The 20402-nt window shown below is 44.6% G+C and overlaps 1 protein-coding gene across 1 annotated transcript; it reads left to right on the top strand.

Annotated features, from left to right (window-relative positions):
* Positions 1 to 2421: 2421 nt before the first annotated feature.
* Positions 2422 to 19892, top strand: LOC149851724 (cytochrome P450 2K1-like). Its single transcript, XM_090030445.1, has 9 exons — positions 2422 to 2688; positions 3130 to 3317; positions 8758 to 8920; positions 13514 to 13663; positions 14441 to 14601; positions 15603 to 15776; positions 17586 to 17727; positions 18599 to 18783; positions 19720 to 19892. The coding sequence occupies exons 2-9, from the start codon at positions 3132 to 3134 to the stop codon at positions 19882 to 19884; spliced, it is 1326 nt and encodes a 441-aa protein (XP_089886571.1). The 5' UTR covers positions 2422 to 2688; positions 3130 to 3131; the 3' UTR covers positions 19885 to 19892.
* Positions 19893 to 20402: the final 510 nt, after the last annotated feature.

The following is a 20402-nucleotide window of genomic DNA, read 5'->3' as shown; positions in this document are numbered from 1 at the left end:
CCTGGCTGGAGTCGTCTGACCTCGGTCCTCTTTCCTGCCAGGGGGTCGGATACAATTGAATCATGAATCTATGAATCTATTAAATTTATCAACGCGTGAATTAAGTCAACTTGTCTTATGACACATTTCAGGCCTGATTCTATTATACTTTACCTTTTCACATAGCTCTGGCCTTAACACAACTGGGATTCTAGTCATGTTCCAAGTCAACCACAGGAAACTGGGCTCTGCAGCATTCACTTCCAGAAGATCTCTGCATTTCAGGACTCATAGAATAAAATTCGAATGCCTGTGTTAAATTAGAGATTAGACTAGATCATTATGTAATGGCTTTTCATTCTATCAATCTTTATTAACCTTTCATTTATACAATGTAGACAATATCAGGCAAAATTCTTCCCCAAGCTATTTGAGCAAACCTTCCACTAGCAATCAGGTGGCCGAAGGAATGGAAAAGGCCCTTTCAGGGTTACTACAGTACTCGGTAAAAAAGAGCTCATGTTTTACAAGAGGAGGCCAGCTTGTTTACATTAAAGAAAGGAATTTTTAGTGGGAATAAGGTAAAACTGATTATAACTAATCCTTTCACACCCTAATCACCCAGAGGCAAGTTTTAGGGAATCAGAGCCAAAGAAGGGTGAACACACACTTATATAAGTAATGAATTTGCATGAGAAGCCTGTCACAGGAACTAGTGAAAAGCCTGTCTAGTGACCCAGTGGGGTAGTGGCTAGGGCCGAGTGAAGCTTTGGGCGCTGATTCGATTTGGAGGAGATTTCGTCCAGTCTAGAAGAGGCTTAAGGAAAGAGAAATTACCTTGCCATAACCCATGTGTGCACTGACAAACTTACATACTACAGAAAGTGTTGTTTTTTCTAGCAACTTGAATTCCCAACCTTTGCAGAGGTGTGGGGTGAACAACATGTTTTCTAGAACAAAGCAATTTTCCCTGAAAACTTGCTGGTGCTTGTACTGCAGCTTCTCAGAGCAAGATGTCCCTGGCACCATGCTCACTCTGCCCTTTTCTTCATTTGGACTAGTCCGTCTCCAATAGCTTTCTTGAGGGCTGAATTCTTCACCCGCTCCCACATTCTTGCACAGCTGGGCCAAGAATCTCCTCTACTTCCATACGGCATCTTCAATTGCCATCAGCCTCCCCAACACCAATTTGTGCTGAGTTCCAGCCAATCAGAAAGTCATCACCTCATCTCCTGAATGTCAAAAGTACAAAAGGATTTTTTTTTCATACGTGCTTGACACAGCTGTTTATTTAAATTGCTTCTGAGTGCTCAGCGTCTCTGAAAATCACACATACAGGGTTACCCACCTGTTCATGCTGTTGCATCTGCCACAGGGAGGATTTTGACATACTTGCATGCTATTACAGAAAAGAAAAATACTTAAACTTGGCATTATACCAAACCCTTTGGATATCAATTAAAAGGCTGCCATTCATTTAAATGGGATTAACTGACACCCTTAGACATATACTAGCGCTGTGCGAAATTTCACCCAGCATTTCATTCCGAAGCTGTTTTGATGCATTGCAAGTTCAAAACAGTGAAATCAAGTTGACACAAAAGCCTTCAAAACAGCTTTGAAATGAAACACAGAAATTTCAAACATTTCGCGTTTTGAACCCAGGCTTACTGTCTTCAGTTCGGTCCCAGCTGGCAGCACCCAGCTCCTGTCTTCCAACAGGTGGATCCAGGGCATGCACCCCCGGGAGGAGTCTAGCAATGCACCTGCAGTCCTCCCAGGGGTGTTTACAAACACTAACCTACGGTGAAGTTAAATTAGTTTACTCCATCCTAATAGCACTGGACTTGTAGACTGCAGAGCTAATTAGGCAACTCTGCAGTGCATGTCTTGTCTAAACACACCCATTAAGAACTTGGTGTCTTGCACTTTTCATCTCCTAGGAAAACCTAGGCTGTGTAGTAGCAAGCCCATGTGAAGAGTATGTGACTTCTCTGGCAGAAGCATGTTGTGGATTTCATTTCCTTCAAGAACTAGAGTAAGGTTCCAAAATTGCTCAACATTGGACTAATTTTGCTTTCATAGAAGCCCCATAGACTTCCAAGGCAACAGAGGTATTATAGTCTTGGGCATTTTTAAGCACCCCTCCTTCATTGCAGTGTTCATCCACCTGGATGCCTGGCACCCAGCTCCAGGGCCCAGTGAGGAAACACCTCTCATAATTTGCTCAGTTTGGACTATGACACATGTGATGGACTAGCTAGTAATGATTTGACCCAGGGGTTTTGAAAGGGGAAAATATGATTGGAGGGTTTGGGATTCCCTTTCCTTACCAATCAGGCCCCAGATACTCCCCCTCCATGTCCCCTGATTGGCCCCTTGGGTCACCTGCAGGGGTATAAAAGGGGCAGCGCAGCTATCTCAGGGAGACCAGTGAGGGACCACAAGCAAGGAGTTTCAAAGACCTGGCAAGACCTGGGCCAGCGGGGCGGGAGCAGTTGCCCCAGAAGAACCTGAAAGAGCCGGACCTGCAGGCAGCAGTTGGACTCTCAGCAGCGCAGCATGCGGCCGGCAGGAGAGGCTCCCCGCTAGGCTCCAGGATCCCCAAGGACAGGCTGCAGTCAGCAAGAGAGGTTCCCCAGCTCCAGCAATACGCAGAGCAGTGACCCAAGAGGTTCCCAGCTCTGCTTCTAGCTCCTCCAGCAAGAGGTAGGCAGCTTGACATGAGGCAGGGGCTCCTGGAAGGTCAAAACCCCTAGCAGCTTGGAGTAGGCCCAGCAGCGGTGGCTGTGTGATAGAGTTTCTGCTTACTGTGTGAGAGATATGAATTCAAGTCCCAGCTGATTCAAGTAGGGGTGAGTGAAATGACAGGGAAAAACTCTTGTTGCAGTAGAAGGGGGTCATTGTGTTTTCCCTCTTTCTCTACTTCAGGTAGTTTGTTTAAAAGTAAATCACCAAAGAGACATGTGATGCAATCACCCTTCTCCAGGGGGACATGACTAAATTATTTCCTAATCCCATGAGAGTTAAAATCCTCCACTGTGCATGATGTTTGTGTAAAAGTCTGTGTTCTCCAACATTACACAGTGGTCTAACTTGTTCTCCTCACCCTCTCATTTTAACCCTTCCAACCACCTGCTTGCTGAAGAGAAATGGATTGGACTGATCCTATTCCGATGTTTCTGGCATTTGCCCTGACTCTCATGTTTTTTACAAAAATTGCAAGTCTCTGGAGTAGCCGCATCAGAGAGGATTTTCCTCCAGGACCGAGGTCTTTACCTATCATTGGAAACCTGCATATCATCGACCTCAAGAGACCCTACCGGACTCTCCTTGAGGTAAATCTTTCTCTTCTCCCATAGATCATTACACCACCTTGCTCCTAAAGATGAAAGGATTTTCTATAGCTTTTGTGAATACCTTGTTTTGTGAATTCCTCTAGGGATTGAGGGGGCATTGGCATTTTTCCTCCATTTCAAGCTCATGTTGCCTCTCTCATTCCCCTGCCGGTCCTCCTCTGCTTTCTCAGTCTGACACTGCTTTTCTCGCAGCTGGTGCTCTCATTTGTTTTCTTCTTGCTGATGTTACCCTATGGGGTCAAGCCAATGCTCAGGATCTCAATATTGCGCTGTTAGATAGGAAGGCGCGGTAGACAACTGCATGTGCACACACAAAAATCAATTAAGCACACACTCACTAGGTGCATACACCCCTATTAGGCATACACACTCACACTACCAGCTCAGACACCTACATTATAGACCCCAAAAGTTAGACACAGATCACTAATTTGTATATCATGCACACAATGCCATATATACACACACATTCCAAATAATTAGTCTGGGTTCACACACACCAAATGTAGACAGAATCAGTTACCAACACCTGCACATTCAATACATATATGTGGATTACTAATTCATATGCCACACACACACACAATTATATGTATATACACATAGATATATATATTCACTAATTTACACACATACCACCCACCTACACATACACACAGGTGAGTTCCTAAGTTGGGTGTTGTGATGTGTGTGCATATATGTGCTTGGTGTACTTGGGATACCTGGGGAAAGGTTAAGATAAGAAAGTAGAAGTATAGGGGATTAAAGTTACCAGTACTGGGTTTAGAACTGGTAGACTACAGGGGCCTGGGCTGAAGAACTGAGGCTTGGGGTGAACTTTAATTGATCTTAATTGATTAAAAGACAATGCCCAAAGTCTGCAGAACAGGGAAGCATGCCGGCACAGAGTCTGGGACTGGAGCCAGAGCTACAGGGGACCTGAAAAAGTAGATGGGGAGAGGAGGGAAAAATGGGACTAAAGGAAAGTGTGGGTGTTAAAGAGGGGCTCTAGGTGTGGGGAGCCAGAGGATGGCTCCGGGGCAGCAAGAGAAGTTGCAGGCAGCAGCAGTAGGTGCTGGAAGCTGGAGAGAACTGCTGAACAGCTAATAGGATCTGGAAAGCTGCAGAGGATGGGGGAAAGCCTGAAAACAGAAAGAGCAGCAGAAAATCAGAGGAAAAGCAGCAGGGACAGCAGGAAAGCAAGGAGAGACTGAGAGGTGGCAGAAAAGGGGAAATGGAATTGGGAGGAGATGGGGAAACTAGCAGAGAGGATGGGAACTGGAGCTAAGAGAGAATGAGGCTGGAATTTAAGATGGGAAAGGGAGTGGGATTCACTAAAACATGACCCAACTCAGGGTTGCAAATGACAGTGATTTTATTGAACAGGGGAGATGGTGACACAATGCCAAATTGGTTCCCTTGCACCCACCCACACACACACAATGGCAGCAGGGGTTAGAGAGGCTTGGTGCAGGGGCTGAAGTCCACTGAAGTCCATGAGGAGAAAGAGAGAGAGTCCAAATTGTAGGAGGAGGTATGTAGGTAATGTCTACCTATCCAGGCTGGAATAGGTAGATATTACCTATACCTTGTCCAGTAGATGTTGTCCAGAGGCGGTTGCCAGCAGGGCTTCTGGGGTGGATAGGTGATGTGAAGCTGGTCTGGTCCGGATGGAAATGGCATTCCCACTGGGTCTGTCTTCACTACCACTCTTTATAGGGGCAGAACGTGTGTGACCCTAGTGACAGGAGGCATGCCCAGGCAAGGGTCAGCCCCTGGCATCCTGAGCATGTGTGCTCCATGCAGGGATGTGCAGTTTCGGATGTTTGTAATGGTGGGGTACAATGATAGAGTTGGTGGTTCTGCAGGGTCGTTTTTCTTTCAAATGCTGGTCTTGTCTCTTTTCTTGGGAGAGGTCCATGGTTCCTGGATGAATCAATGCGAGGTGATGGCCCAGTCATTACAGGCCATTTAGTAGAGGCCTCCTACCATTGTATTTCAATCACGCCCAATCATTCTCATTCAACCGGGAAGCAATTTACATGGGAGGGGTACAATGAATCATATTGCTGCAACATGGGATGCCCAGGCAGAGGACAGAAGATGGAGGCTCGACATATAAAATGGAAACTTGTCATGACTTTTTGGTTCACTGACAAACACAGGCCTAAACCATATAATATCCATATGAAACAATAAAAATAATACCAAAATGATGATAATACAATATACAACAGTAAAAATTAATACAAACCTAATAATTATAAAACAATGGTTATCCAAGACCAAAAATTTGCCACCAAAATAAAAATGTTTAAAGCTTATCCTAAGTTTGAGCTCGCTTGTACTTATCTATAGGGACTAGAGAGGGAGAGAAGTCAGAAATGGTTGGGGAAGGGGAGGGAATGCATTTTAAGATGAATAATAATAATACTATAAAAAGAAAAACTCAGGGTTTTGAAAGAAACTCAGGGTTTTGCTACACTAACTGTGCACAAGTCGCTAGGCATCATGTTGCACTTGATCCCTCTCACCCTGGAGGTGCTCCCCGTTGGCCTGCAGACTTTTCCACTTCAGCTGTAAAATGGGGACAATTCAGAGTGGATGAAGCATAGTTGCTACTTGTGGCATCTTCTATCCGCCTTCCCTCTAGCAAATCATCCTCAAGATTTCCCCCAACAGATGGCATCTCTGCCAGGGATCTGGGTGGGAACCTCTGTTACTTAAATTACCAATTGCTCAAATCACGAGCAAGGCTTTATAAAGGGGGATACGGCAAGATGCCGCGTTTATTGATCACATGAGTTAGAAAGAGAGGTTTGGGCACACCATTCATACAAACACTCACAAATCATCGTACACATCATTACAGCCAGGCATGCACATACACAAAACAACCATTTCATCCACACATACACCAGGTATAGTTACCAGCAATAGTTGCTCATTATCAGCCCAGGGTGACCAACCCGGGCTTATTGAGTAGATGATGATGATTTGAAGATAGCAGCTGGAGCGGGGTGAACAGATACATCTGTGCTCCAATGAAACAGCAGTAGAGAAAGAGATTCACCCAACTTGGCATTTTCAAAGTGATCTTTTATAGGGATTGGCATCCTTTGTTTCAGTGACGTGTGGTTTTTCTATACCCAGCTTCTATTTTTGCAGTTGTTCTTCTTTCGTCTTTAGGTAATCTTAGCTTTGGAGTGTTCTTGCTGCCTGTCTGGCAGAATGGGTGCATTCCTTCTCCTCATTATCTTTTTTGTGCCCTAGGCCTAAAAGGGATTCTTCAGCCATTCATTAATTAGTTTACTGACTGATAACTTACATTTGGCACCTTGTTCCTTACAAAAACAGTTAGATCTTCTTCTCCCATCTCTATGCCATTCTCTCACCATTCGCCCTTTTACACACACTCATACGTAAGGGCCATGCAGAGTTCATTCACTTATGTCAAGCAGAAGGATACGAAATGGAGTTTTCAGGTTGCTTACAGGACAAGACTAACATGGTTATATTTCACTACTATTGCATTCTATGTTAACATCAGCTATATAAGTTCAGTTCATGCTACACATCTATCAGTCATGGACCCTTGCTTATCTTGTGGTTCTTGGTGTACAGTAAGTCACTGGCTGTGCTCTGCTAGTTCCTGCAAATTTAGTTCTCTCTGAATAATTGATGGCTTTTATACAACTGCTCATAACTCATCATTCCCGTCCTAACTTTTCATTGTTCCCTTTCCAACAGGCCTGCAATGCATTTTTTTTCCTCATTTTCTCTCATTTTTTTTATGAACAGAGCCCTGGCTAGGCTGGGTCTTGGGGCAATCACAGCCCCATGGTTCATCCAGGGGCATAGAATGGAGGAGCCAAAGGGTGGCACATGTCCCCCTGTGTGCCCCCCCACACACACACCTCCCACCGCTTCACTCTGCACCACCTCTCAGGAAGGGATGGGGGGAAGCTTGCATGCAGCAGCCATAGCCACCACCCTGTGCCCTGCACTACCCTGGTTCAGTGTCCGGCAGCGTGCAAACCCTGTCCCTTCCCTACATGCTCCCCATTCCTGGGCAGAGGCGGTCAGGGGCCAGGGAGTTGGTCAGGCAGCCTGGGGAGCAGCACAATGCACTGCCACGCCATGCCTGCTCCCCTCCTTTTCCTCCCCACCACCTCCCAGTCACTGCCAGCTGTGGTCTGGGGGTGCACCACGCCACACCCCTCAACAACAGGCAGCATGGAGTGGAAGGCAGCAGGTTGGGGAGCAGGCACCACAGTGCACCTCCCACCTCCCACAACAGGTGACATGGGGTACCCCCTGGAAGGCAACATGCCACATAGCCATGGCCTGTGGCAAGGAGCACATTGTGCCCTGCAGCAGGCAGTGCACTATACCCTTGACCACCTGGCCCACTCCCTGGCCCCTGACTGCCTCTGCTTCATCCTGTCTGTCTGTAATGCTCCAGGACAGCCAATCATGACCCGCCCTGTGGGTGGTGCATGCGCAGTTGGCCCAGAGCATTACAGACTATGGTTTTTATTATAGTAGAATGATTTCTTTCATCATTGGTGACACTTACAGAAAATCTATTACTGTCACTCAATCCCACATATTCTGCTAACAAAGATGGTACAGCACCTGAGCTACCTGCACCTCTGATCACTTTGTGACATTCTCAAGGGCACTCTTTAACTGCCAGGCCACTTCCTCCACATACACATCCCATATATGTAGCAGAAATCTGAATATGATACCTCATCTTTCTAATATCTTCCAAGAACTGAAATAAAAGACTGATTCTAAGTGTGATCTTCATTTCAATCATAGGCGATGAATGGGGAAGCACGGGGGGTAAGGTACGTGCCCACCCTGAGATTGGCTTTCGCCAACCAGGGAGCGGGGGTGCCGAGAGAAGCGCCAGCAGCACTTGGTTTTGCCACTGGCACTTCTGGGACCAGCCACTGGGGGAACACCCCCCACATGGCCCCCAAACTCAGGAGGCACCAGTCACCCATAATTTCAATTACATTTTTTAGTCCAAGTTTGCATTAACGTATCACTCTGTTCACTGTTCACTGAATTCAAAGTGCAATTAACTGTCAGATCTTTAACCATGCAGCTAACATGTACAGGTAACTGGAACTGGGAAAGGGGAAACTGGAACTGGAAGGGGAAAACCTTCAGGTGACACTATTTAAAGGTATGTTCTTTACAGTGACCATAAACATGACTTCATTTCCTACAAATTAGTCAAAAGTGGGCAGAGTGATAATGGATTGGCTTGTCTTTCTATATTTGTCTAAATCATTCTTTCCTTGTCAATTTTTTCAAGCAAACATCTCTGCTGTAGCTTTGTTGACTTCAATAAGTGAATTTGCCCCACTGCTTGTGAAATACTTTTATTTGTTCCCCATTTAAGCTGTCAAAATCGTATGGGCCAGTCTTCACCATTCAGATGGGATTCACAAAGATGGTGGTGCTCTCAGGCTACGAGACAGTGAAGGAAGCTCTGGTGGATCAAGCAGATGCATTTGCAGGGAGGCCTAATATTCCAGTACTTGAAGACTTGTTCAAAGGAAATGGTGACTTACATTTTATTGTTACTCGTAAACTAAATTAATTCAAACAAGTAGAAATATTTCCCCATATAAGGAACAGATAATTGAGGTGCTAATGTGCCTGTTTGCACCCTCATCCTTCTAAATCTATTTAAATAAAAGAACTTCAGTGCAGTCAGAAGGTGTAGTTGAAGACCAAATTGGTGTGGGTGAGAGCAGAGACAACCATACTGAGCATCATGGAGAAATAAGACTAATACCTCCTTAGCCTCATTATACATAAGTATAAGGAAAACTAAGGGTTAACTAGCAGGTCATTAAACAAGGCAAGAAGAGCATCACTGGAGTACTGAGAGCCCTAAACACTTCACTGAATCATCTACATATCCCAGCAGTGAAAAAGAATTCTGTCTCAAGTTGGCATCACTCACTGGGGAGCTAGAATAAAATTCAAGGTGTGTAAATATAGACAGTCAAAATGCCTGAAGCTGAATGGATTCAGTCTTTGCAGAGCTTAAATTGAGAAACAACTGGACACACAGTCACTTTTGAGTCAGGAAATGCAGCCACGTGCCTGCAGTGATTGAGGCCAGAAGCCAGGGTGTGCTAAAGCATGGCTCCCTGGGATGTAGCCAGCATAAGATCTATATTCACTTCCTCTTTCTGCTGCCTCCAATATCTCTGGGATTTCCAGTCCACAGTTACAAAAGCAGGACTATGCAGGGTTGCTCAGTTCCTCTTCCTGCTTTCAGGTGCCTCTGAGATTTGTAGTCCGCAGTCGCAGCCAACACTAACTTTCAGTAAGATTAATAGAGCAGGATACCTCTGTACTTAGGGAAAGTGGGATTTAGCCAGGAGAAGAGGGGGTTAATCCCACTCCCCGGCCCTGGACCCCAGCTGGGTTTTGCCTGGTGGTGGGGGGAGGGGAAAAAGTCCCTGCTTCCCCCCTCCCAGAACACTTCTGTGCTGGAGCAAAGAGCATAGCCCAGCCCAGAGCTGGAAAGCATGCTGGGATGCTGGGGGACTATGATTGAACTTGAACCTGGAAAGGGTTTGGGACAGAAGTTTCATAAACTAGTTTGACCCAAATCAATTTTGTCTGATACTACATTCAGCCAGGTTCATCTTAAACCAGTTCCAGCTACTTTGAAAATGGTTTATGTGCACTGAACTTGTGTTCTGTTGCTAAAACAGCAGCATTTACTGTCTTTGAAAAATCTCATGATTTGGGGGACTTAACTCATGAATTTTCATGCTAGTGTTAACGTTGTCCTTGGCCATCACAACAGATTCTGTTCCTACGGTTTCTGTCTTCTCCCCCTTGTACAGAGCTCTGTCCAGAACTGGGCTGCAGGCTCTCAAACTTAGGTAGGATGGATATAAACAAATGTAAGGTAAATTAACTTCCCTGTTCAGGAAAGTCCTTGGTAGGGTTGCTGGTTGTAGCCATGTTAGTCTAAGAACATAGGCAGACAGAGCTGTCCCTAGGGGTGTGCAGGGCTCAGGGTATATCAGCCTGTGCAGGGCCTGAGGGTGGGTTGTAAGAGGCCAGAGCTGGTAGAGCGGGGAGGGGAGGTAGTGAGCTGCCACAGCCGACAGAGCTGGAGGGTTGGGGGAGCGGTTGGCCTTACTGACCACATCCTCCCATTGGCAGCCCATGTTCAGCTTGGAATCCATTATGATTCCAAGATCCCTTTCTGCCTCTGGGGAAGGGACTTCCCCAGCCTATAAGTATGGTGCTGGTTCTTCTTCCCCAGGTGCAGTACCTTGCACTTGTCAGTGTTGAATCCCATCTTATTCTCATCCGCCCACCCCTGTAACCTGTCTAGGTCTAGTTGTAGCCTATTCCTTCCTTCTAGCGTGCCTACCTCTCCCCACATCTTAGTTGTTATCTGCGGAATTTGAACAAGGTGCTATTTCACCCCCTCATCCAAGTCACTGCTGAAGATGTTGAACAGTACTGGCCTGAGCGACTGAGCCGTGGGGGACCCCACTGCCCACATCCCTCCTGGTCAAAAATGACCCATCTACCACCACTCTCTGGGAGCAGCCCTCCAGCCAATTTGTGACCCATCTGACTGTGTAGGCATCAGTGCCACAGTCACCTAACTTTTTAATGAGAATGGGGTGAGATACAGTGTCAAAGACCTTCCTAAATTCCAGAAAAAAACTACATCCACCATGACACCTGCATCTAAGGACCTGGTCATAGAAGGCCATCAGGTTGGTCTGACAGGACCTGCAGCTAATGAACCCATGTTGGCTGCCCCTAAGCACAATCTCCCCTGCTGGTCACTTGCAGATGTGCTCCTGGATAATTTTCTCAAAGAGCTTCCCCAGGACCGAGGTAACACTAATCTAGCCTATAGTTTTGTAGGTCCTCCTTCCTCCCTTTTTTGAAAATGGGGACCACATTGACCCTTGTCCAGTCCTCTGGCATCTGGCCAGAGCACCACGAGTGCTCATAAAGCTGTGCTAGGAGTCCCGCAATGAGCTCTGCCAATTCCCTCAGCACCCTGATGTAGAGATCATCTGTACCTGCTGATTTGAAATGTCCATCCCCACCAGAAGTTCCCTAACTAGCTCCTCCCTGACCCTAGGCCTGGCTGTGCCTTTCCTGAGTCCATCTGGAATCCTGGTGGGGCGGGACATCCCGATCCCTGATCAGAAAAATGGAGGCAAAGAATTTGTTAAAGAAGTCACCTTTGTCATCTGATGCAACCACCAGATTGCCAAGCATGTCCTGCGTAGGCCCCACGTTACCCGGTGCTTTCTTTTTACTCCCTATGTATTTAAAAAAGGACTTCTTGTTATCTTTGATCGTGGCCACTAGTCCTAGTTCTGTCTCCACCTTAGCCTTCCTAAGACCCCCCACAACAGTCTTGAGCAATGGAGATATAATCCTCCTTGGTGATGGCCCCTCCCTTCCATTGGGTATACGCCTCCTTTTTAGCTTTCAAACATTCCTGAATGCCTTTGCTGAGTCAGGGGGGCTTTTGAGCACTCTTGCCCCCTTTGATTAACATTGGGACTGTCACCCTTTGGGCTCAGAGGATCGTCTCCTTAAGGAACAACCACTCACCTTGGACTCCCAACTTCCCTACCCTCTGGGACCACAGTGCCTCCTGGACTAATCTCCTTAACTCATTGAAAGCAGCTCTCCTGAAGTCAAGGGCTGCTGCCTTACTGTAGGCCTTTGACACCCTGTGCTGGATGATGAATTCCAGTAGGCGATGATCGCTATCGCCCAGGAGGTCAAGAACCCGCAGTCCCCTCACCAGGTCAGCACCTGTGGCCAGGACCAGGTCCAGCAAGCCATTTCCCCTGGTGGGACTCTGCATCTCCTTAGTTAGGTGGAGGTCCTTTAATATCAAATGACATTGAAAAATATATTTAATTAAATTCACTAGCATTACAAAATCAGTTAGGGAATGAATAAACCATTCCCTAACCAAGTTGACTGCTGTATTTTATAATACATTTTGTTTGGTATGATTAAGTAAGAAGGAAAATCAGATGCAGAGAAAAGTAGGACTGGAAGGGACCTCAAGAGATCATTAGCTCCAAACCCCAACTCATGGAAGGAACTTCCCTGATGAAACCATCTTAGACAAGAGTTTCCAATACAAGCAGTCCTCAGACTTACGACACAATTTGTTCCTGAAAACTGTATCTTAAGTCGACATGTTGTAACTCAGAACCAATTTTCTCATAAGAAAGAAGATTACAAATGGGCATTTGTTTCTGAACCAAAGCCCGATACCCTATTTTCACCAAAAATACCCCAGAGTTTTGTACTCAATCAATTATAGATGGGTAATATAGCTACACGAATGTATTTATGTTGTAAATAGCAATCATATAGATTTGGAAGAACTTTGAGATGACTTTGCCGGACTTTTTGAAAGGCTCTGGGTTGGACTTTTTGAAAGGTTCTTTCTTGGCTGGAGTCTTCTCAGGAGTCTTGGCTGCAGGTTTTTCTGGAGTCTTGTCTGCTTTCTTAAAGAAAGTGTCCAAGGAAGTTTGGACAGAAGTTCTCCAGAGAGAACTCCAGGGATGCAGCCAACTTGTTCACTGGCATTGCATCGAAATGGATCAAGCCTTCCAAGTTGAAACTGAGGTCAGAAAGTTGAAACAGGGTGTCAGTTTCTAAACATTGTAAGTGTGAAATGTAACTCAATGTTGTATGTTAGGGACTGCCTGTATAAACCATTCTAGATAAACTTTGCTGGGAAGGGTTTTCAAGTACAAGAATTATTTTATTGAGGGAGAAACCCCAGTCTAGCCAGGTGATGGGTTTCTCTAGTGTGGGTGACATATGTTCACTTTTCTGCTGAGCAATGCTTGGAACGGAAACTCCATGTTCCAGAAGACAGCTCTAATTGAGCTATGCTTTTCTCTGTAAAACATGCTTTTCATCAGGTTTTTAAAACTTTTATTTTCATTCTGCATTGGAATAAAAACAGACTTTGGAAACTAGCAATGTGACAGGGTATATAGCTGCTTTTCTACCCAAGCACTAGCCTAACGAAACATGAAATGACAAGTGATATTTTCAATATTTTTAAGCATTGGTTTAAATTATTCTTGTGACCTGAAGTCTTTGCTTTACTTTAGGAATTATTTTTGCACGTGGTGAAAACTGGAAAGTGATGCGAAGATTTACTCTCTCAACCTTGCGAGACTTTGGAATGGGCAAGGCAGTCATTGAGGACCGGGTAGTTGAAGAGTGCAGATATCTGATAGAGAATATTGAATCTCAGAAAGGTGGGTGGGTGCCTAACTTCACACAACCTCTATGATTTTGCTTCGTGCCTCGTAAGATGCATAAAAGTACCATTGTTTCATCAAATGTTTTCCTTTGAGGAACTGACACCGTAAAATTTTGCTGACTCTTTTTCAATTATTTGCTAGAGAAATTAAAGGTATTTTTTAGAACACAGAGAGCAGTACCTCCGGCAGTTGCTTTCTCCTCCTCTTCCATGTCTCTCTAAAGTCAGCCTTGGAATTTCAGAAGTCCGTGAACATAGACCCCCTCCATCCCAGTCTTTGGGACCAAGAACGTTTGGGCTCAAGGCAACATGAGTTTGAATGGGGATCCATTAATCGTGAGCCAGAGCATCTTGTGTATTAGCATCCCCATGCTGAAAAATGGTGGTGGGGGCACTTTAACTAAAACTTAGAAAACAAGTTAGTTAAAGCCCCCCTGCCGCCATTTTTCAGAGCAGGGATGCTGATACACGCAACGCTGGAGTCTGCTGGAGCACAGTAATTACTGTGATCTAGCAGAATCAATTAATCAAGTCTGCTCTAATGCACTGTTATTTCAGTGTGTCGGAGCACAGCCTCGCTGCACACATATAACCACCCTTAGATTGCAAACTCTTTGGGCCAAAGAGTATCTCTCATTTGTATGCACAGTACCTAGGGGAATGATGGCCTGAGTTTGGACTGTGGTCACTGTGCTATGTTTAAATAATAACCATGAGTTTTTATTAATGATCCTTTGTCACAATTTCTTCTTTGTTTTGTATTTCTTTTTAGGCAAACCTTTTGATCCCACAATAATAATGAATGCAGCGGTCGCTAATATAATCGTATCCATATTACTTGGAAAGCGGTTTGGCTATGAAGATCCCCAGTTCATTAGACTCTTAAATTTGATTAATGAAAATGTCAGGGTTGGTGGATATCCCTCAGTTGCAGTAAGTTTAAGTTACTTTATCTTACTGTTCAAATACAGGCATGTTGTTGTATGACTTGTGCAGAATATTAAATCGTTCCTATTCATCAGAAACAGCCTGCTGAAATGGAGGAGAGTATGTAGGTCCACCTGGGTGTTTCCTCTCACATATATACAGCTGAGAACTTCTCACATTACAAAACTGAGTGAAGAATAACAATATGTACATTTTCTACTTATATGCCCCAACATATACACAGAAGAAAACTTACTGTTTAAAAAAGGTCAGTGCCCTAGGTCCTATGATGCAGCTGGGTAAGTGAGCTTATGTGCAGCTCCCTTCTCCCACAAATGCTGTAGGTCCTGAGATGGATCATTGAGAACTAGCTCTGTCATCACTCCATGGCCACCATGTAGTCATACCCAGAGTGATGCATCCTGTCTCCTTAGGCAGCTACACTCTACTGATACATTAACCCCTTGACTAACACCCTACCACTTCCTGCAGGGCTTTTAACTATTGATTATCCTTTCATGCTGCTGAAATATATCCCAGACAAACAAGGCTTATGAATGGAGGCAGAGATCTTGAAGCTACAATTTGGTGCACTGTTCCTCTAAATCATACCTGGATGCTCTTACTTGGGGAGCTCCTGCATCTCTTCCCTCTCTTTTTCTTCATGTCACTTACTGGATTCGAGCATGTAGCATCAATAGGTTAGACAGTAGCTTTGCAATTATTGCTTCCCTCCTGTATGCTCCTAGATAAGGCAGGGTCAGCTTATGAGTGAGGGCTTAGGAGCTGTCCATACCCACCAGTGCAAGAAAGGAACTCTCTTTTACCTCAGTTAGCAAGTGTGCAAATTAAGTATGCAAGCATTCACTTAATTTTGTACTTTATGTATGTACACGTATAAATCAAGGGCCTGAAAGTACTTAACAAAATTAAGTATTTATACGTGTACATACATAAAGTATTCTCAATGCTTATTTTTCCTTTTTGTATCTTCTCTTCTTTTTTAGATCTATAATACGTTCCCAGCCCTTGGATTTCTCTTGAAGGGTCACAAAACTCTTCTTCGAAATAGAGATGAAATGCATGCTTTTATACAAGTTACTTTCATAGAACACCTCAAAAACCTAGACAAAAATGACCAGAGAAGTTTGATCGATGCTTTCCTCATAAAACAGCAGGAGGTAACTGGGCATCTTAAATTTTTTCAGACTTGCATGTTTCCTTCCTGTATTTTGGAGTTAAAAGCATAGCTGCATGGTAGTCTAACTTGAGTGAAGTACCTGCCTGACAAGGTAGCTGAGTTACCTAAATAGCTTGCTGCTGTTAGCCCTTTTGGAACCAAGGAGTTGCCTAAAAATGCTGCCAGTTTTGCAGAAGATGAGGATAGTCAGGTACTGCTGATGCAACCCTGTTTATTTACAAGTCCTGGAGAGAATCCTATTCCCCTGAGTACAGCAGGAATTATCTAGGAAGAGACGGTCTCTTTGTCACCATCCCCCTTTTCTTAAGTGTATGTTCTAACCTCTAAGGGCCATGTACATGCCACGATTTTTGACATTGCATGTGCTGCAACTGTGAGTCTGTTTGCATGAGCAGAATTTCCCAACGGTTTAAAATATGCATTAAACTAAAACTCCTCAGACATAGTTTAGTCTGACGCAGCAGGAATTAAAGTGTCATGTCCATGGATTCATTGCATGCAAACACCAAGACTCTCAAAGCCATGTAAGGAACCTCTTTTTCCACCAGATGGTGCTGTGACTATTTTGCAGCTCACCCGTTCAAATTGCTTTCCCTTTTGAATTGCTTGCACTTTTTTTTTCTTGCCTGGTTTACTGGCTCCCTGGCTCCACAGCTGAATGGCAGAGCATGAACACAGGGTGAGTGAGGAGCTCCAGGCCAGAGGGGCAGCACTGGACCATCCTGCACTCCTGCAGCACTGGCCAGGGACTTTGCTTAATTAGTTCAAAAACCTAGTGTATGTAAACACAGATGCGACGATCCAAAGTAAACAAGTTTAAATGTTATAAACCTAGTAACTTAATGAGGTTTTTAACCTCTGTTGTGAATAGGAGCATCATGACAGAATGTTCTGGGATAGGCCTCACCCACGATTTCCTTTTGAAAATGATCCACATTGTAACAAATAGCTAAAAATTCATTGGATCTTAGAGACAGAGAAAGACACTGTTCTTTAGTGACTGAGGTATTCCTCTAGTTTGAGAGAGATCATGATTCAATTCCTTTCCCCAGAGAATATTTAAGCATTTTATACAACTTTGACAGAAAGAATTAGGAACAGTCTACACCAGAGTACACAATAGCTTGGTAGTTAAGTTGCTCCTCTGTAAGGTAGGAGAGGTGGATTGCTGAGAGGAGGGATTTGAGCCTGTCCCTCACCCTCCAGGTCAATGGTCTGGCCAACAAATTAGGATGGATGCTTCCATGGTGATAGCACCTTCTCTCAAACATCTTTTGCCAGAAACATCTTGCTTAGACACCAACCTTCAGGGGAGTCATCACATGAACCCCAAGTCATGGAGGGTGCTTCTAAAGCTCTGTGAGGGAAATAGCTTAGGTCACATTGCTCTCCCCTGCATGTCCTCCCCTCTAGCTTTCAGTATACTCCCTTTGTGGGTCCCAGTCTTCAGACCCTGACCCCTTGTAGGTAAGAAGCAGCTGGTCAGCTAAATCAGGGTGGATGAGTCCATGAAATGTCAGGCACCAAAAGGTCTGTGGCCAACACATTGTATGTCACTGTGACCAGATTTTTTCTGGATCTCACTCCAGCTTCTCATAGCTACAGATCTCAGGCTTCTTATGGTTATAGAGGGAAAAAACTCTTATCTACAAACTCAGTCCTGCCAAGAGGCTGAGCATGTCAACCCTGATGCAACTATAGACTTAAACACCATTTCTTGGTTTGCTGAGTTGCAAATTTCCAACAGAGACTGTTTCATTTTTATCTATATTTCCTTCCCACTCCTTAGGAGAAAAATGACAATGATGGTTATTTCCACAATGAGAATTTAAAAGCCCTTGTAACCAATCTGTTTGCTGCTGGCATGGAGACCACTTCCACTACACTACGCTGGGGCTTTCTGCTAATGATGAAGTACCCCAAAATTCAGAGTAAGTGCTCTTGGAACAATTGCCATTATGACCAACACACCACACCTGGAACTGTGGAACTCCAAAGTTAATTTACGAGCTGCTACAGGTAAAATAGGCTCTGGAGTACAGAGTGGAACAGCTTTATATCCATGGTGGGTCACTGAGGAGGATGTGAAACATCCACTGATGCATGGGTTTGGGGTTTATTTTCTTGCAGCCAGATTTGGATTTCAATTACACCTATCTAAATCTTGAATTGTTTTGTTCCAGTCAGTGAAAAGCATCAGGGGTGTTGGTTGTAGCCATCTTGGTCTAAGGACATAGGCACACAAGGTTCTTTGGGTACACGTGATATCTTTTATTAGACCATCCCAGGAGAGTACACAAACAGCAGCAGACTCTCCCTATGCCTGAAAAAGTGTGTTTGCATCCGAAAGCTTGGTAAGAAGAATTTTTCCAACTATTTGAGTTGGTCTAATAAAAGATATTGGATTTACACAAAGAACTTTGTCTGCTTATGTCCTTAGGCCGATATGGCTACAACCTACACCCTTGGATAAAACTACACATTCTGAAGTATTATGGCATGATCAAAGTCATTCTGTCCAGCACCAGTTAAACTATGTTATGATTCAGCAATTTAAGGAAGGGAGCCAGTTATCCAGGTATTTTCAGAAGTTCTCCATTTTTCTTTGAGGACGCTGAATACACAAAAATGTCTAGTTCTGTTAGCATCCCATTAAGCCTAGAGAGAGAGAGAGAGAGAGATTTTTGAGATTTGTATCCATTTAACCTATGAGCCTATACATTTCATGCTAAACACGCACAGCACTTCTTAGGGATTTGGACGTGCTGGTTGCCTTCTTGAAAGGTTAGATTTCTTTTGCAGAAAAAGTCCAAGATGAGATAGCAAGAGTTCTTGGATCAAATCCACCACGAACTGAACATCGAACTCAGTTGCCCTACACGGATGCCGTTGTCCATGAAATCCAGAGGTTTGCCAATATCCTGCCATTGAATCTACCTCATGAAACTACAGTAGACGTCACTCTCAAAGGCTGCTTCATCCCAAAGGTAAGATGCTTGTAGCATTGTTCTCCTTCCCTCTTCTTCTGTGACATCCACACTTCAGGATTCCTGGCTTGGTTGCTGCTGTTAAATCAGCCAATCAAAAATCAGCTGACAGTATTCACAAAGTATTCCTGGTATACCATTAATTGCCTATTACCGTGCAAATGATCAAGAAGATGCAGATGGTGTGGTGCATCATCACACAAAACACAATGCATATTTTTACTATGTTAAAAAAACCTAGGAGCTTTACTATCAAGCTAGAGGCCTATGGGTATATTGTTCAGATTAAGATTAGAGCATAAACAAAAAATATGTTTCTTGGACTGTGCATTAATTTGTTCTATCATATATTATGCATCAAAAACAAAAAAGGGAAAAATAACCAAAATACCTAGTTTCAGTAGTCCTGCTGTTCTTAGAATTAAATGTACATTTCTCTTTCAGATTCATAAAACAAAACCTAACCCTCTTGAGCACCTTGACAGTGCATCCAATGCTTCACTGAAAGTTATTTCCATACCCAAGTTAATTTTTTTAGCTAGAGTTAAAACCAGTCTGCAGGGCTGTGGAATATGAGCTTCATTACCAGGAGCAGCTAACAGACAGCAGAATTGCAGAAGGAAGGTTAGCCTGATTAGTTGAACATCAAGACCATTAAGGAGGGAGGCTCATTAAAACCTGTGGAATGAAATTTAGAAGGAATAGGGTAGATGATAATGAGCCACGAAGTCAACTGACTCCCTCAGAGCTCCCTGACAAGAAATGCTGCTGCACCACCAGGCAGTCGGTTTTATACTTTTGGTGGACCAGGAATGAAAGGGAGGTGGGGGGGTGCAACTGCAGCATTGTACATGCCACTCCCATACCCAGCCTGCATCAGCCCCAGATCGAGTGACCAGATGCCTTCACAGGAAGCTCCATGAATCTGTTTTTCAGGGTACCTTCATCATCCCCTTGCTGACCTCCGTGCTGCGAGACCAGTCTCAGTGGGAGAAGCCAGATGCTTTCTATCCTGAGCATTTTCTTGACTCTGAAGGAAAATTTGTAAAGAAGGAGGCCTTCATGCCTTTCTCAGCAGGTACGTTCTGTTTTCTGCAATGAAAAGAGAGCTAAAATTCATCAGATTCTAATATAAACTTTGTGTCCACTCACTGTACCTTGCATGGACCAGGTTTCCCAGTTCGGCTTAAGTATCCTCCTTCGCCCCACTCTCCACCCACTGATGTAAAGGCTGTGATGGCAGAGTGGTTAAGCTGTCTTGCTACAACTCCAGATGTGTGAGAAGGTAGCTTATGCTGGATTTTTCCATAGTCTGCCCCCTCTAACCAAATCAGTTGTAAGTGGGAACTTGGTTATTTGGGTTGGGGAGACTCAGTCTCTTCCCAAGCAGCCACGACATTGGTGCTGCCAGTGAAAATGAGGCGGTGGGAGCAGTGTCTGCACCTAACGTCCCTGCACCTGCACCACCTGCCCTCAGTCCAGACGTGGGCATCAGCGGTGGAATCACTGTGTCCTCCACCCCAATGTCATCTCTCAGCATGGGCCTCCCACTGCCGGCGGGGGACTGCGGGGGAATCAGCACTTGTGCTCCACACCCCTCAAATCTTCCCTAGACCCAG

This window comes from Crocodylus siamensis, unplaced genomic scaffold (genome assembly GCF_052110815.1).
Source record: "Crocodylus siamensis isolate JL-2025a unplaced genomic scaffold, ASM5211081v1 HiC_scaffold_341, whole genome shotgun sequence".
NCBI lineage: Eukaryota > Metazoa > Chordata > Crocodylia > Crocodylidae > Crocodylus > Crocodylus siamensis.
The sequence above is the reverse complement of the archived record's forward strand: the minus strand, read 5'-3'. Positions and strand labels throughout refer to the sequence as shown.

Excerpts from the sequence above, each read along its gene's own strand:
- LOC149851724 (XM_090030445.1), top strand. The coding sequence starts at position 3,132 with ATGGATTGGACTGATCCTATTCCGATGTTTCTGGCATTTGCCCTGACT. Across the intron at positions 3,318-8,757 it reads CCTACCGGACTCTCCTTGAG|CTGTCAAAATCGTATGGGCC; the intron begins GTAAATCTTTCT and ends TCCCCATTTAAG. Across the intron at positions 14,602-15,602 it reads GTGGATATCCCTCAGTTGCA|ATCTATAATACGTTCCCAGC; the intron begins GTAAGTTTAAGT and ends CTTCTTTTTTAG.